The sequence below is a fragment of the Puma concolor genome, chromosome D1, assembly GCF_028749965.1.
Source record: "Puma concolor isolate L17-30 chromosome D1, mPumCon1.1.hap2, whole genome shotgun sequence".
Classification (NCBI taxonomy): Eukaryota; Metazoa; Chordata; class Mammalia; order Carnivora; family Felidae; genus Puma; species Puma concolor.
The window spans coordinates 50,116,594-50,131,626 of NC_141676.1; the positions used below are offsets into that span (position 1 = coordinate 50,116,594).

The window sequence follows — 15,033 nt, forward strand, 5'->3', positions numbered from 1 at the left end:
CAGTGTAGGATCCTAAAGAAGTTGAATGAAAACTTTTTGTACTCATGTTTAAAACAGTGCTACTTTTGGGGTGCCTGGGTGGCTCAGTCGGTTAAGCATCTGACTTCGGCTCAGGTCATGATCTCGCAGTTTGTGAGTTCAAGTCCTGCGTCGGGCTCTGTGCTGATGGCCTGGAGCTTGCTTCAGATTCTGTGTCTCCCCCTGTCTCTTCCCCTCCCATGCTCATGTTCGGTCTCTCTCTGACTCTCAATAATAAATAAACGTTAAAAACTTTTTTTAAATTTCTACTTCTAGTGTTAGAGAGTGTCTTGTTGGTTGAAAACAAAAAAACCTACTCTCAAAGACACTTATTGTACAGAGGCAAAGAAGCATCACATGGGCATGTATTTAATATAATAATGCAGTACAAACTGAGCAGAGGTTTTGAGAATACTCTTGGGTGTGATGAGAGTTCCTCCAGAGTTCTGGCAGGTGGCAGGGTCTCAAAGAATTGGTTTGAGAAGAGGCAGGATTCTGGCAAACCACACAGATATACATTATGTTATGACCCCATCATTTAAATGCATATTAAACTAGCCAGGAAAAGAATCTTCTTCCCAGCTCTGTTACCACAAGATTGGACCTAATGAAAATGATAGTATACCTGGAAAGGATTTTACAGCACATGTGTGAGGTCTCTTTCTGTTCTCTCTGTTGTGTTGTTGCTATGCTCTGAACCTGCTGAGGGAGGGCCCAGGGACTAGGTGAGAGTGGTCACAGAAGAGAGACCCCTGGGCTGGTGTTCACATGCTGATGCCAGAAGATAGTAGTCAGAGTCCCCTCCAAAGTGTGGATTTGGTTGGGGTAGAGAGGGGAGTTGACATTTTCAGAAAATCATCTTCAAGAGTATGTGAACCAGTTGGGAATCTTCATCTCTGCAGATTTCCTTAGAGAGATTGTCCCCTCTTTGTATCCTTGGTCAGCATGGGTAACAACCTGGCAGAGGTAAGAGTCTAGGTAGCAGTTCCCGGGGTCTGCAGGCTGTGGTTCCACACCCCCCAGAGAGCTCTTGTGCTTTCTTTTCAGTGTACTAGGAAGGCTCCTACCTCTAGGAGACTTCAGACATTGTATCTCTTGGGTGAGATAAAAAATTTTTTATGTCTCTGTTAATTGACCTGACTGGATTCGGATGACAGGTTTGTTTAAAATGTGGGGCTGATGGAGACCCAGGCAGGCAGGTCCCCCCTCTCCCCAGCCTTTTGCAGTGCCCCTGGGGCTCAGGACTGTGCCTACAGCCTGCTCACTGGCTGCATGCTGCTGTTTTGCAGAGGGTCTGAGCTGCATGAATCAGAATCACGGCTGTGGTCACATCTGCAAGGAGGCCCCGAAGGGCAGTGTCGCCTGCGAGTGCAGGCCAGGTTTTGAGCTGGCCAAGAATCAGAGAGACTGCATCCGTAAGTACAGACTGGCACACGCCTGTGCTGGGAACCATCCTACTCCACAGGTTGTCTTCTGCAGCCCAGATCAGAAATGCCACCTCATGGTGGAGCAATCACATCAGGAAAGGCAGCCATCTTAAGATACTGACCTTCACTGAGGACTAAGTTTGCTGCGCAAGGGTAGTCTCTGATAGGGAAAGGAAATGATACTTTTTAAGGGAACCAATTAGAAGGAAATAAAATTTGGGAGTGAGGACTGTGAATGTTGGGGGCCAGTCTCCCTGTTCCCACAGAATGAAACCAAATGTTGTCATCTGGCAATCACAGCTCTTTGCTACCTGGTCCTGCTTCTTGTACAAGCCACATCCACCTCCTTTTCCCAAACACCGATCTATTTGCCTGCTGGAGAACAGCCCATGTTCTTTCATGCCTCCAAGCCTTCTCCAAGCCCTCCTCCTCACCTGGCTTGGTGAATTCTCACTCAATTTTTAATATTCTGCCTAATGCCTAATAATGATAATAGCTACTTTTGGGGAACATTTACTGTGTGCAAAGTCTTGTCCAAAGATGTACCAATTCCATTGAATTCTTAATATCACCACCCTATGAGCTAAGTATTATTATCCTCATTTTTAGTTGAGAAAATTATGGAGAAGGTAAAGCAACAAGGTCACACAGGGAGCACATGGCCAATTAGGATTCGGGTGTCGATCTAGCTCGAAGGCTCTTTAGCACTTTGCTAGACTTCCCCAGAAGCCCTGACAGACCTGGCAGCCATTTTGTATTTTGGCTCCCACAGCACTGTTGATTCCTCAATTATAGCACACGACACCAGGCTTGAATTGTGTATTTATGTGTCTGTCTCCCCAGCTGTGAGCCCCCACAGTCAGGGACCTTGTCTTATTTTTGCTTCTTAGTCTTCCCCTGGTGCCTACCACAGGATGTGCTCACTACACATTTATTTATGAATGGATGGATCAATGGTGTACCCAGTCTGGACACAGCTGCCATACAACGATGAAACACAATAATGAAACTCCAACTGGTAATAGGGAACAACCTGCCATTAAAGGTGTTCCTAAACCACTATCTATGCCAGAGGAGACAGATGGTTTTCCTTTAGCAACTCTTCCCAAAGCCATGGACTTTCTATAATTCCCCTGCAGTTTGCGGAGGATGGTTGTTTACAGTGAGTCGACCTGAGTGGTTAAGAGATGAGGAGGTAGTTTCTCTGGTGAGAGACTTTTCTTCATTGTCTCCATCACAAAGCAGAGTGCAGCTCTGAAACCTGCCAAACCAGGGCTGGTGCCACCACCAGAAATAGATTCTGACAGACTCTTAGGACTCCTAAAAGTGAGGCTGTCCCTGCGAGCTTCTAGTGGGCTGAACCAAGTGGCTCCACTAGGTGCCTTCACAAGGAGGACCCATGTCTCTAGAGGAGACTCACCTGTGGAGTGAGACTCTTTGGCAGTTCAGTTTTTCAGGGGCTAGTAGAATACCTGGAATTTAAATTTTAAAATATTCTTGAGATGTCACTTCCTCAAAAATTATTATAATTACATTTGAGGAAAGAACAAAAAGAAAAACAGAAGAATTCCACCACATAACCAGCTGTTTCACTGTTTTTGTTTGTTTGTTTTTTGCTCTTCCCTCATGTCCCTTCACTTTTTCCATATTCCCATTTAGTTGTTCTCAGACATACTCAATTTTTACACCACTGTGACCACAGAACAGTTTCTTTCTCACGTCACAAATATGTATTTCGTTCTGTCACATTGGAAACATTACACATGCTTATGTAAGAATTTCAACAGCCCTAAGTGTGTAAAGAAAATCTATAACCTTCCCTTTCCCATTTCTCTTGCCAGAGGTAACCACGGTTCAGTTTGATGATAGATCATTTTGAGTTGGCTTTTTTTTTTGGCTTATCATCAGTGAGTTCATACACAGTCTTCGTAATCGTTGGTTAATGTTGCATTAAATGTGTGCAGTCATCATTTCCTCTACATTCCCTCCCTTCTAAGTAATCTAGATAGAATCTGATGAGAGAAATTCTAACGTATTTGTACAAATAAGTATTATCTGTTTCTTCCAGAGTAAAGTGCTAGAACATTTTCTAAAGCCCCAGTATAGCTGTATTAATATGCAAACTTCTCCTGATAGAACAAAGCAGTAGTCTAGAATCTTTTGGCATAATTCCTCCGGAATAGTGATAATCTCTCTTATCTTCCTGTTGCCATTTTCCTGTATAACTGCTCAAATCTGTCATTCAGCATTTCTTTTTTTAAAATGTTTTTTTAAGTTTATTTATTTATTTTGAGAGAGAGAAAGAGAGAGCAGGGGAGGGGCAGAGAGAAAGGGAAAGAGAGAGAATCTCCAGTGGGCTCTGCACTGACAATGCAGACCCCGATGTGGGTCTCGAACTCACGAACTATGAGATTGTGACCTGAGCTGAAATCAAGAGTCAAGATGCTTAACCTACTGAGCCACCCAGGTGCCCCAGCATTTCTTGAATTCATACTGTGACTATCTGTTTACATAGACAGCGTCTGGCTCTGAGTCAGGGTTACTTCTTTTATGTGCTGTGCCTAGCACACAGTAGGTGTTCAAAACTTGCTGAATGACAAGCAGAGATCTTCTGAAGCAAACCCATCCCTGGTTGTGGAAAAGTCAGTGCTCAGTGTGTTGCTTGGGTTTCCTCTTAGTGACCTGTAACCATGGGAATGGTGGGTGCCAGCACTCCTGCGAGGACACCACCGAAGGCCCGGAGTGCAGCTGCCACCCAGGGTACAAGATGCACACAGATGGAAGGAGCTGCCTCGGTGAGTGACCCCTACACTTGGTGAGGGTCTGCCCCAGCCTGCCCACCCCTAACCCCAAAACTGAACCTAACTGTTAATGGTGTTTAGCACCAGATTCAGGGTATTTCCAGAGCATTTGCCTCCAGATGGGTTCCGTGATGCTTTACATGTGGTGGTGGGAGTAGTCTAGTCCTGGGAGGGTGTCCCCTCTCTCCCTGTGCCACCATGGAAAGCCCTTTCTCTTCTCCTAGACTAGGGGGGCTCCTGAAGATGGTACTCTGGAGACTGGGACAATACATCCTAAAGGTCCAGAGCGACATGAAGTTAAAGCTAGCCATTTGTGATGACACAGTGGCCCTTATGGTCAGCAGAAGCCCATGTTGCCTATTTCTGTCAGGATGCTATCCTGTACTTCATGGTCCGTCCTTTGCTAGCTCCATTTTAGAGGTTCCCAGGCCCCAGGTTCTTTTTGTCCTGGACTGAGGGTACTGGAGTGAATCTGAAGCTTACATTCCCTAGTGTCTCTTTGGTCACTGCAATATGCTTCAAAAATCTTTTCCATATTTAATGTTTACTAAGGCTCTGCGGCCATTCAACATACTGTGTTTCCCGCAGAGCCTCTTTACAACACGTTTTTATTGAGGGAACAGAGTGGCACATCTTACATTGTTCTCGTGTCTGGGGTTTCGGCAGAAGGGGTTGTGCAGGGGATGAATAATCTGATTCATTCAGTCTGAGAACTGTGCTGTTTTGCGTCTCTTATAGAGCAAGAGGACGCTGCCTTGGAGGTGACAGAGAGCAATGCCACATCAGTGGTGGACAGTGATAAACGGGTGAAACGGCGGCTGCTCATGGGTAGGCACTGCCCCCTCTTCCTTGGCCACTGTCCTGTCCCCTTCCCTCCTTATTACATCAGGCCTGAACCTGGGCCTAACTTATTACATCAGGGCCCCTACACCCTCAGACCAGCTGGACCTGGGTCAGCAGCTCCTGTCAAGCCACATTGTGTCTGTTCTTCACCCACTGCTGTTACTTAGTCACCATCCAAGGACTCTAGAATTGTGGGAAGGGCACCGGCCCAGCAATCAGAACAAGCAAGTTAGCCTCCTAGCGCTGCCCCCAACTGGCTGTGAGACTCGGGCAAATCCTCCTGAGCCTCGGTCTCCTGGTCTTTCTTTGAAACGGATATAATAAAACCTACCTCTTAGGGTTATCAGGAAGCTCAGTTATGATAATAATATGCAAAAGTGGCCATAGTCCAATGCCTGGGACTTAGTGGGTGGTCAGTGGATGTCAGTTCCTGTCCTTCTGAGTAACTAACTGACCAGGGAGGCACTTTGGGCAGGCAGCCCCTAGCTTAGCATGGTGATTTGTCTGGGTTTTTGTCAGCCGAGCCATCTTCTCTCTGACTTCAGCCCATGTTAATGGCAAAAGAGATGAATGGAGAAGAGTGGCACTTGGCTGTGGGATATAAGAAGGTCTGCCAGCAGATCTGCCAGCGGAGCTGGAGACGGGAACAGAAGTAGAGGCAGTGGCTGTGTGGGTGGCAATCAGATCCTCTGGCACATTATTATTCTGGAGAAAGCTTGGCTTGACCTAAACAAAACCAGTTTTTTGATAGCTTCTATATTTAACAGGTAATATATTGAGCAGACATTGGCCACCAGGCAGGTGACATTTCTGAGCTCTTTTCTACCCGATTAAAATTATTTTTAATTGCGTTAAATTAAAATACTGCATACGAGTAGTATAAAAAACCTTAAAAACTTTAATCAGTGCTATTAGGCATGTAATGAAATACATCATTTCCTTGCCTCAAAACTTCCCTTTCCCTCATCCCATTTGACAAAGGCAACAATTTTCATTTCTCCTAGTTGTTTCTTCTTCTAACTTGCCCTCCACCATATTTCTGAAAAGTATATATAGTTATTTCTCTTTTTCTCACGTATATTGTGACATTATACACTTATTTCTTGATGTGTCAATTTTAGATATTTACTTTGACTTCCTATTCCAGGACACAACAAGTTTTAGCTCTCTTCTGCCCTCTCCCCTAATGCATACACTCCCTCTCCCATACCCTTAATGTGGTTTTATCACTATTTAAATCAATATTATGTATTTACATCATTGTGATTATGAATATCTAAATATGATTCACCTGAACCACATAATGTGCTATGATTATTATTTTCTCTGCTTAGTTTTCTAAGTACCTCTTAGCAGTTCTTTTGCAAATTTCAGGCAGAGTTCTAAAACCCTTTCAATGTGTTCAAATACAACAATTGTCTTATCAATTCCATTTTCTTCTTTTTATTTTATTTTATTTTTTTTCAGTATATGAAATGTATTGTCAAATTGGTTTCCATACAACACCTCCATTTCCTTCTTAAAAAGTATCTTCCGGGGCGCCTGAGTGGCTCAACCAGTTAAGCTTCTGACTCTTGATTTCAGCTCAGGTCCTGATCTCTCGGTTTGTGAGATCGAGCCCCACGTTGGGCTCTGTGCTGATGGAGCGGAGCCTGCTTGGGATTCTCTCTCTCCCTCTGTCTCTGCCCCTTCCCCGCTCAAAATAAATAAATAAACATTAAAAAAATGTTTTTAGGGGCGCCTGGGTGGCGCAGTCGGTTAAGCGTCCGACTTCAGCCAGGTCACAATCTCACGGCCCATGAGTTCGAGCCCCGCGTCAGGCTCTGGGCTGATGGCTCGGAGCCTAGAGCCTGTTTCTGATTCTGTGTCTCCCTCTCTCTCTGCCCCTCCCCCGTTCATGCTCTGTCTCTCTCTGTCCCCCCCCCCCAAAAAAAAAAAGTTGGAAAAAAAAATGTTTTTAAAGTGTCTTATGAGGCTTCCCTGCCGTGGAGGGGCCTGATTCTTCAGGCTGGCTGTACACTTCTCCTCTGGGCCTTCCCATTAGCACCAGCCTGGGAATGCCCTTCACCATGCTCCTGTGTCAGTAGACCTCATGTCTTCTCTTTTGTTAGTTTACACGGGTAGGTATAGGTTTTTAAAAGCCTTCCACGCCTGAGAATGCCTTTCTACTCTCCTTTTATTGAGAATTTAGCTCAGTATAGAATTCCAAGTTGTGAGTAGTGAGTGCTCTGTTTTTTTCAGGCATTCAGTGTTGTTTTAAGAAATCTAAAGTCATTTTTATTTTTGATTCTTTGAATGGAATCTATGAAAGCTTCTGTCTGGATGTTTTCAGGGTCTTATCCTTGTCCCTGTTGATGTGAAATTTCACAATAATGACCCTCACTATGGGACTTTTCCCACCTGTTATGCTGAAGGCCACTCAGTTGGCCTTTTCAGTATGGATATTTGAGTCCTTTAGTTCTGAGACAGTTCCTTATATTTTTTCTTTGATAATTTTCTTCACTCCATATTCTCTGTTCTTTCTCTCTGGAACTTGTGTTAGTTGGCTGTTTAACTCCTCTAATTTTCTTCTCTTTTCTTAAATTTTTGTTCTATTTCTAGGAGATTTTCCATTTTTTTCTTCTAATCCTCTTCAGGATTTCTTTTTAAATTTCTGTTTTCATACTGTAATTTTTCAAGAATTTTACTTTGGTCTTTTGTTGTAGGTACATATTCATGTTTCGTGAATGCTTTTCTTATCTCTCTGAGGAAATTAATTACAAGATTTTCAAAACTTATTTTTTTTCCCCTGTATTAGCTTTGTTTCTTCCAAGTTCCCTCTTCTTTGTTTGTTTGATTTGGTGCATTTGTTTCATATTAAAGGCCTCCTTGAACTGTCTGGTGATTCTAGGTTGAGTTTTCATATTTAATAGTGAAATACTAAAAAGCCAATTGGATATTCTATCAGCTGGTAGGCTTTATACTTGGATGACTAGCAGTGACTTAGCCATTTCATCTGGAGATCTTCAAATGCTAATATCTATACATCTTTTCACTTGGGCAGGCCAGTTCAGTCTCCTGCCAAGCAGACATAGTCTTGCCTGTCAGTGTTCCCAGAACTGGGATGATGGTGGTGGTGGTAAGACTTTGAGATCTCTCTTTTCAGGGTATAGATTTTTACCTAACAGTGTCTCTTCCTCCCTCTCTGTTATTCCTGGTACCCTGGAGCCCAGTACTTCTCTGGTCCCACTTCTCCAGAGGATAAATTTCTCTGTTGTAGCCCGAATCGGGAAGGGGAGTCACCTGGCTGTGAAATTTAGGAGGGGATCTGAGGGTTTATCTGTTTCTTTCACAGACTTATAATCAATCTTCCTATTTTTAACTACTTCCTCACCTCCGCCTCTAGAGTAACTTCGTATCTCCAATTCCCAGGCCTTTCTGGGTTCTGTGGCTCATATGAGCTTACCACCTGTTGGCACCCCCTCTGCAGACCACTAGGGTTTATCTTTCTGCTGTGCCCATTACTGCTCCTCCACTGATATGCCACTTCCAGGATATTTATATTGTCTTGGCTTCCATTTTCTTTGTCCTTAAGGATTTGTACTTAAAAAATTTTTTAATTTCAGTATAGTTAACATACAGTGTAATATTAGTTTCAGGTGTACAATATAGTGATTTGGCACTTCCATACAACACCTGGTGCCCATCACAAGTGCACTCCTTAATCCCCATCCCCTGTTTCACCTATCCACCCACCTACCTCTCCTCTGGTTACCATCCATTGTTCTCTGTAGTTAGGAATCTGTTTTTTGGTTTGTCTCTCTCTTTTTGTCCTTTGCTCATTTGTTTTCTTTCTTAAATTCCACATATGAGTGAACTCATATGGTATTTGTCTTTCTCTGACAAATTTAGCTTAGCATGAAAAAAAATTTTAAGTGTCTTCGGAGTATAGAGTATTGTAACTCCATCTGTGTTGTTGCAAATGGCAGGATTTAATTCTTTTTTATGGCTGAATAATATTCCAGTGTGTGTGTGTGTGTGTGTGTGTGTGTGTGTATGTGTATCATGTTTTCTTTATCCATTCATTCATCAACCGATGGACACTTGGGCTGTTTCCATAATTTGGCTATTGTAAATAATGCTGCCAGAAACATGGGGGTGTATGTGTCCCATTGAATTAGTATTTTTGTATTTTTTGGGTAAATATCCACTAGTGTGGTTACTGGATTGTAGGGGAGTTCTATTTTTAACTTTTAGAGGAATCTCCATACTCTTTTACACCATTTTTTAAGGATTTATACTTTATTATTTTTTGTTTGTTGTGTGTATGTGTGTGTGTGTGTGTGTGAGAGAGAGAGAGAGAGAGGGACAGAGACAGGGAGAATTCCAAGCAGGCTTCTCACTGACAGTGCAGAGCCCAACACCAGGCTCTTTTCAGGGCTTGATCTCACCACTGCAAGATCACAACTCAAGCTGATATTGAGAGTTGGGTGCTTAACCAGCTGAGCCAGCCTGGTGCCCCAAGGATTTATACTTGAAAAAAATCTATTTACTCTCATGTTAGGTTTTGAGAGGAAACAGATATACCTATTCTACTGTCCTATTTAATTAGAACTAAGCTTCTCCCCCCAAGGCTCTACAGTGAGGTAGCTATGGAAGTAAAAGCAATAAGTGAAACTAGAAGGACATTTGCTTGTTGTTCCTCATCTCTTTAGTTGTGACTTAACAACTTTGGCTGATTTTTTCATGTACTTCTGACAGGTCTTTCTCCTTTCATCGAAAGGTAAACTTCTAATCTGAGTTAATTGGCAGTTGCAGGGATGAAGTCCAATGACTTCCCTTCTGCAGCAAGGGAATAGTTGGGGTAGGGGAAGCTTGCCCTCTCTTGCTTCTCCTATTACTTATATTGAAGGAGAGGGTTCAGGATTGAGGAAGGGACATCCCCCTTTGCCCTGTTCTGCATTCACATCTAGCTTGCCAGATGTAGCCATGCTTAGCAGGTCACTGGCTGTGGATCAATAGGAAATTTTAGTGGCTTCAAATCTGCCAGTGGGGGATTGGGAAGGCTCAGCAAGTTGGAGAGAGAGACATTGTTAGCCTTGTATCAAGCTTCTTTGGGAGATGTCACTTATTTAGACGGGAGAGAGGAGCTGCACCTGCTGTCTCTTTAGCTCACCTGCAGGTGGTAGAGACTTGGGATACAACTGTGAGTACCCCACCATGCTTCTTGGATTTCATGAACTTTGCCAGTTATTAATACTGCAGCGATATCCTTTCCTCCCAGCTGTATCAGCATTTCTTTAGCAAGCTAACTGTCTTTTTCTTACCTCCTTGTCAGAAACGTGTGCTGTCAACAATGGAGGCTGCGATCGCACCTGTAAGGATACTTCAACAGGTGTTCATTGCAGTTGTCCCGTTGGATTCACCCTCCAGTTGGATGGGAAGACTTGTAAAGGTAGCCTGTGCCTCTCCATGCTGCTAATGTATGGGGATGAAGGAAGCTCTTCCCCTCCATATCTCCTGAGTGATTCCGGATTTGCTTATGATTCATATTGATCGAAGCTTTTCTTCCCTGGACTAGTGGAAGGTTATAATTGAGTAAGCTTAATTAGAACCAACTTAATTACACTAACTATTGAGAAGGTCAGCTTCAGCAAGCATCAGATGACCCATTTCAGGTAGGGCCTTATTAGAAAAAGGTGGAAGCTCAAGAAAACATTCATTTGCAGGTGATAATATCAACATCTTATAAATAACAATCTAGAGACTATTTATAAATAACAGCCAAGATTATTATCCAGAGAACATAATGAATAACTATAAAATTAGCTTTTACTAATGAATAGATACCTCAGTGACCTGCTAGCATTTCATGGGCAAGAGTACAAAGGCTTAGTTCTTTAACATGCTAAAAAGTAGACAACCAGTTACCAGATGAAACTGAGAGAAGATAAGATTAATTTGAGTATCAGGAATCATTTAAAAGCATTGAGACTACTTGATTGTTGTGTAATTTGCCAAAGCAAATGTTCTAATTCCTTATAAACTGAAGCATTAAACTGGAATGGAAAGTATGCCCAAGGGAGCCATCTTATCTTGAGAGAGCAGGGCAAGAATGAAACTATAATAGGACATCACCATTCTTTCCCATAATATGTGTCCTTAATGCTAGTCCAGGGTAGCACAAGTCAGAGTTCTCAAGGGGACAAGACACTTGTCTTTCCAAATCAGTTAAGCCAGACTAGAAAACATGTGTAAGATTAAAACATCAGCAAACATCCTTAAACGCTTTTATGGGTCTGTTTTTGTTTCAGAGAGTAATGAAGCACGCACACAATAGCACTTCAGGGATTTGTGGAAAACCAGGCAAGTATCGCTCTCTGATTTGCCGATGCTTACCTGTTACAGATATTGATGAGTGCCAGACCCGCAATGGAGGTTGCGATCATTTCTGCAAAAACACCGTGGGCAGTTTTGACTGCAGCTGCAGAAAGGGATTTAAATTATTAACAGATGAGAAGTCTTGCCAAGGTATGTGCTGAAACATAGCTGTGCTGTGCAATGCCCGCTGGTTGGAGCAGAGAAGACGAAACCCCACTTTGGCAGAGACTGGCTCATTGGGCTTTTTGATGGAGTCATTAATCCAACCTCCAGTCCATGCTTCACTTATTTCATCTGTTGGTAGAGTAAAAACACCAATGTAACTCACAAGTATTAACGATTAGAGAACACCTTAAAGAATCCATCTGGTGTGATTACAGCAGAGCTGGCTGCTAGAAATGGAATGGATCACAGAGTGTAAACAGGGTTGCATTAGGGTGTTGAGATTATGAAGAATTTTTCTTTTCTAAAAATTTCCTTTAATTTTGAGGATTTTGTAATAAAACTTGGTGGAAAAAGTATGTAGATTGAGTTAACATACCTTACCTTTTCCTAGCGAAAAGTTGGGGTCAACCCATAATCAAGGTCATGTACCAGTTGATCTCTTCCTTATAGCCCTTGTTTTTTTTTTTGTTTTTTTTTTTTTTTTTTTTTTTTAACATTTATTTATTTTTGGGACAGAGAGAGACAGAGCATGAACGGGGGAGGGGCAGAGAGAGAGGGAGACACAGAATCGGAAACAGGCTCCAGGCTCCGAGCCATCAGCCCAGAGCCTGACGCAGGGCTCGAACTCCCGGACCGCGAGATCGTGACCTGGCTGAAGTCGGACGCTTAACCGACTGCGCCACCCAGGCGCCCCTTATAGCCCTTGTTTTAATGACCAGCCTTTGGTGCTTGGGGAGAGGGACGGTGGAGAGGGAAGGGGAATTGAGTGGAGGCAAGGCTGGTGGGTCCTCGGGCAGGATTGCAGACCCCCTCTTACATGCTTTCCTCCCACACAAGAGGTGTGGTAAGGGAGCATCTTTGGGGAGCAGTTGTTGATATTAATAACTCTTATGGATGGGAGTAAGCTTTGTTGGGTGAGAAGCATCATATCTAGTTTCAGATGAGCACCTTTTATGCCCTATGGATATATAGGAAGCAGCTTTCAGGAAAGATGTGCTGTCATGTATTCTTGTTCCATTTCTGGAAATAAGAACAGCCTAACTTATTTTGTTAGAAATCCCAGAATTAAATTAAAATCAGAAAATAATATCTGATTTCACTTTAGGTAATAAAAATGGAACATTACCTTCTTTTAGCCTTATGGTATGAATTAGGTTTCTCTCTTGGTTTTTTTTTTTTTTTTCCTCCTAATACATAATTTGTCAGGCACTTCAAGTATAGCCCCCTTTAAATTCAGCAAGATCATTCTAGATGAGTATTGCATGGCTTTCTTCTATTTGACTTGGAAAGCAAATTTGATGTTGCACATAATGTTTCCTAATGTATAGGGCAAGAAATACTGTTTAAGCTGTGTAAACACATTAAAAAGGAATTAGAAAAGTGATCTCATTATTTTTGGCAAAGCAACAGCCCATCATGTGCAGCCAAAGCCAGCTACTGAACAAGTCCACATTCCCAACAACTGGTTGATGTTAATCACAGAATTCAGAGAGTGACATCAATTACTAGGGAAGAAATGGACTTTTTTCCTATTTTTCACTGATCAGAACAAATATTTTCACAGAACAAATTTACTGAGGAAATTGCCAAGATTTCTGGGAAAAGCAAATGATGAAGAGATTTTGTAAGAATTTGCCCTTTCTAATTTAATTTTTTCATTCCTCCAGTTCCTTCCAAATGTTTGGTTTTTATTAACATAGTTTCTTGTGGCACATTTGGTGTTGAAAAAGAGATCTAGCTCTGGGCTAATTGGCTTCCACTGAGTTCTGTATTGGTCCTGGTTTATCCATTTGGAGACACAAGTCATAACTCTATTTAAAAAAAACCCTCCAAAGAGTTGAGGAAATGAAGCACTGAAATTCTAGTCTACAGGAAAGATGTGAAGACCAGACCAGGGAAGAAGAGATGATTAAATCGACAAAGGCAGCCTCCTGAGGCTAGTTTCCAGGACCTCAGCTGAAGCCAGCAATGCCTCCACATTGAACCAGGACAGGAGGGGCCTTGTGGGGCTGGACCATGGCAGAAGAACAAAGCCAAGGGATTGGCCAAGAGGATCCAGTTTGGAGCTTAAACACCAAGTTTTCGTGTCTGAAATAGAAACTCACTGAGGATGTTTGTGTTCATGCATTCTTTTAGTGCAGAGGACATTAAAACCGAGGATAAATTGGACTCCTGGGGCCAGAAGACTAATTCTGGAAAGACAGGAACCAGATTTATCTCCAACCCAGCTGTTTTCTCCTTTCAATTTGCTAGAGCTTATATAATTAGTACTGCTGTTTTACTAATAGTAATATAACAACAATAATGTGTGGGTTGCACCGTATAGTTTACAAACCCTTTTAAGGTATGCTGTCTCATTTAGCTTCATTTAAATATTTTAAATTACTCAGCTCTGCAAATAGGCATGTGAGAAAGACCAACTGAGCTTAAAGACAAGTGCAGTTTGCAACAGAATTTGGAAATAAGGATTCTGGTTGTGAGTATACTTATTATAGGCTGCCCAACATTGTCTAAACACAAGTGAGCAAGAGAACTGATACTTTTAAAATTCTGTTTATGTTGTTTTCGTTGTCAGTCAATAGGTGGAATTACAAATGCTCTTTCCACTCATCCCTCAGAGTTGGTTTCAGCTCCCCTCTCCCTTTGACAATTACAGATGTGGATGAATGCTCTTTGGATAGGACCTGTGACCACAGCTGCATCAACCACCCTGGCACATTTGCATGTGCTTGCAACAGAGGGTACACCCTCTATGGCTTCACCCACTGTGGAGGTGAGCAGAATGTCCCTCTAGAGTCAGGTGAACCTGGGCCTGCAGGGGAGGCCTAGCTCCCAAGGTTTCTCCAGATCAGGGTCAATTTTCCTATATTGGGGAGTGAATGGGAAGTTTTAGTCCCTGTATAGTCGTAGTGACTTCATCAACTCAAGGGAAACATCTGCTAAGGGAAATCTATCACACTGATCCCTTTAACGTGTTGAGTGTGAAATGGAGCAGAGAGAAGAAGTGAGCTAATCAACTGTGAATTCTTTGTTGACTTTATTGACATAGTTGTATTCAGTGGAAGGGTCTCTCAGGAGCTGATATCCTGTCTGTTGGAACTTCCCAGTGGATAGGAAAGTCACAGTCCTCAGAGAGGGCACCAACCAATTCCACAGCCTTACTGTGCACAGGAACTAGCTGAAAAACCTTTTTAAAGCTTGGAGCTGGTCTTTGGACAGGTCTTTGAGCTGGGAGTGGGACCGTCGACTTGATCTCTCTGTGCTGTGCCCATGTAGCAGCATGTTCTGATGTCATTTGTCCTTATTCTCATGTAGACTATGGCATAAATAAGATTTGACATCAAATGACTCCCCCCCACAATTCTGAATGACTTGGGCTTCTTAAAGGTATTACTGAGTATCCGAATATTTGGGAACTA

At 42.7% G+C, this 15,033-nt stretch overlaps 1 protein-coding gene across 3 annotated transcripts in view; it reads left to right on the forward strand.

The window, feature by feature from the left end:
• Nucleotides 1-15,033, forward strand: part of SCUBE2 (signal peptide, CUB domain and EGF like domain containing 2) — a 64,692-nt gene that overhangs the window by 17,695 nt on the left and 31,964 nt on the right. For all 3 annotated transcript variants that reach the window (XM_086678029.1, XM_086678031.1, XM_086678030.1), the window contains exons 5-10: nucleotides 1,308-1,433; nucleotides 4,124-4,240; nucleotides 4,985-5,074; nucleotides 10,407-10,523; nucleotides 11,477-11,599; nucleotides 14,271-14,387. In XM_086678029.1, coding sequence (XP_086534155.1) covers nucleotides 1,308-1,433; nucleotides 4,124-4,240; nucleotides 4,985-5,074; nucleotides 10,407-10,523; nucleotides 11,477-11,599; nucleotides 14,271-14,387 — 690 coding nt within the window. The remainder of the gene's footprint in view (nucleotides 1-1,307; nucleotides 1,434-4,123; nucleotides 4,241-4,984; nucleotides 5,075-10,406; nucleotides 10,524-11,476; nucleotides 11,600-14,270; nucleotides 14,388-15,033) is intronic.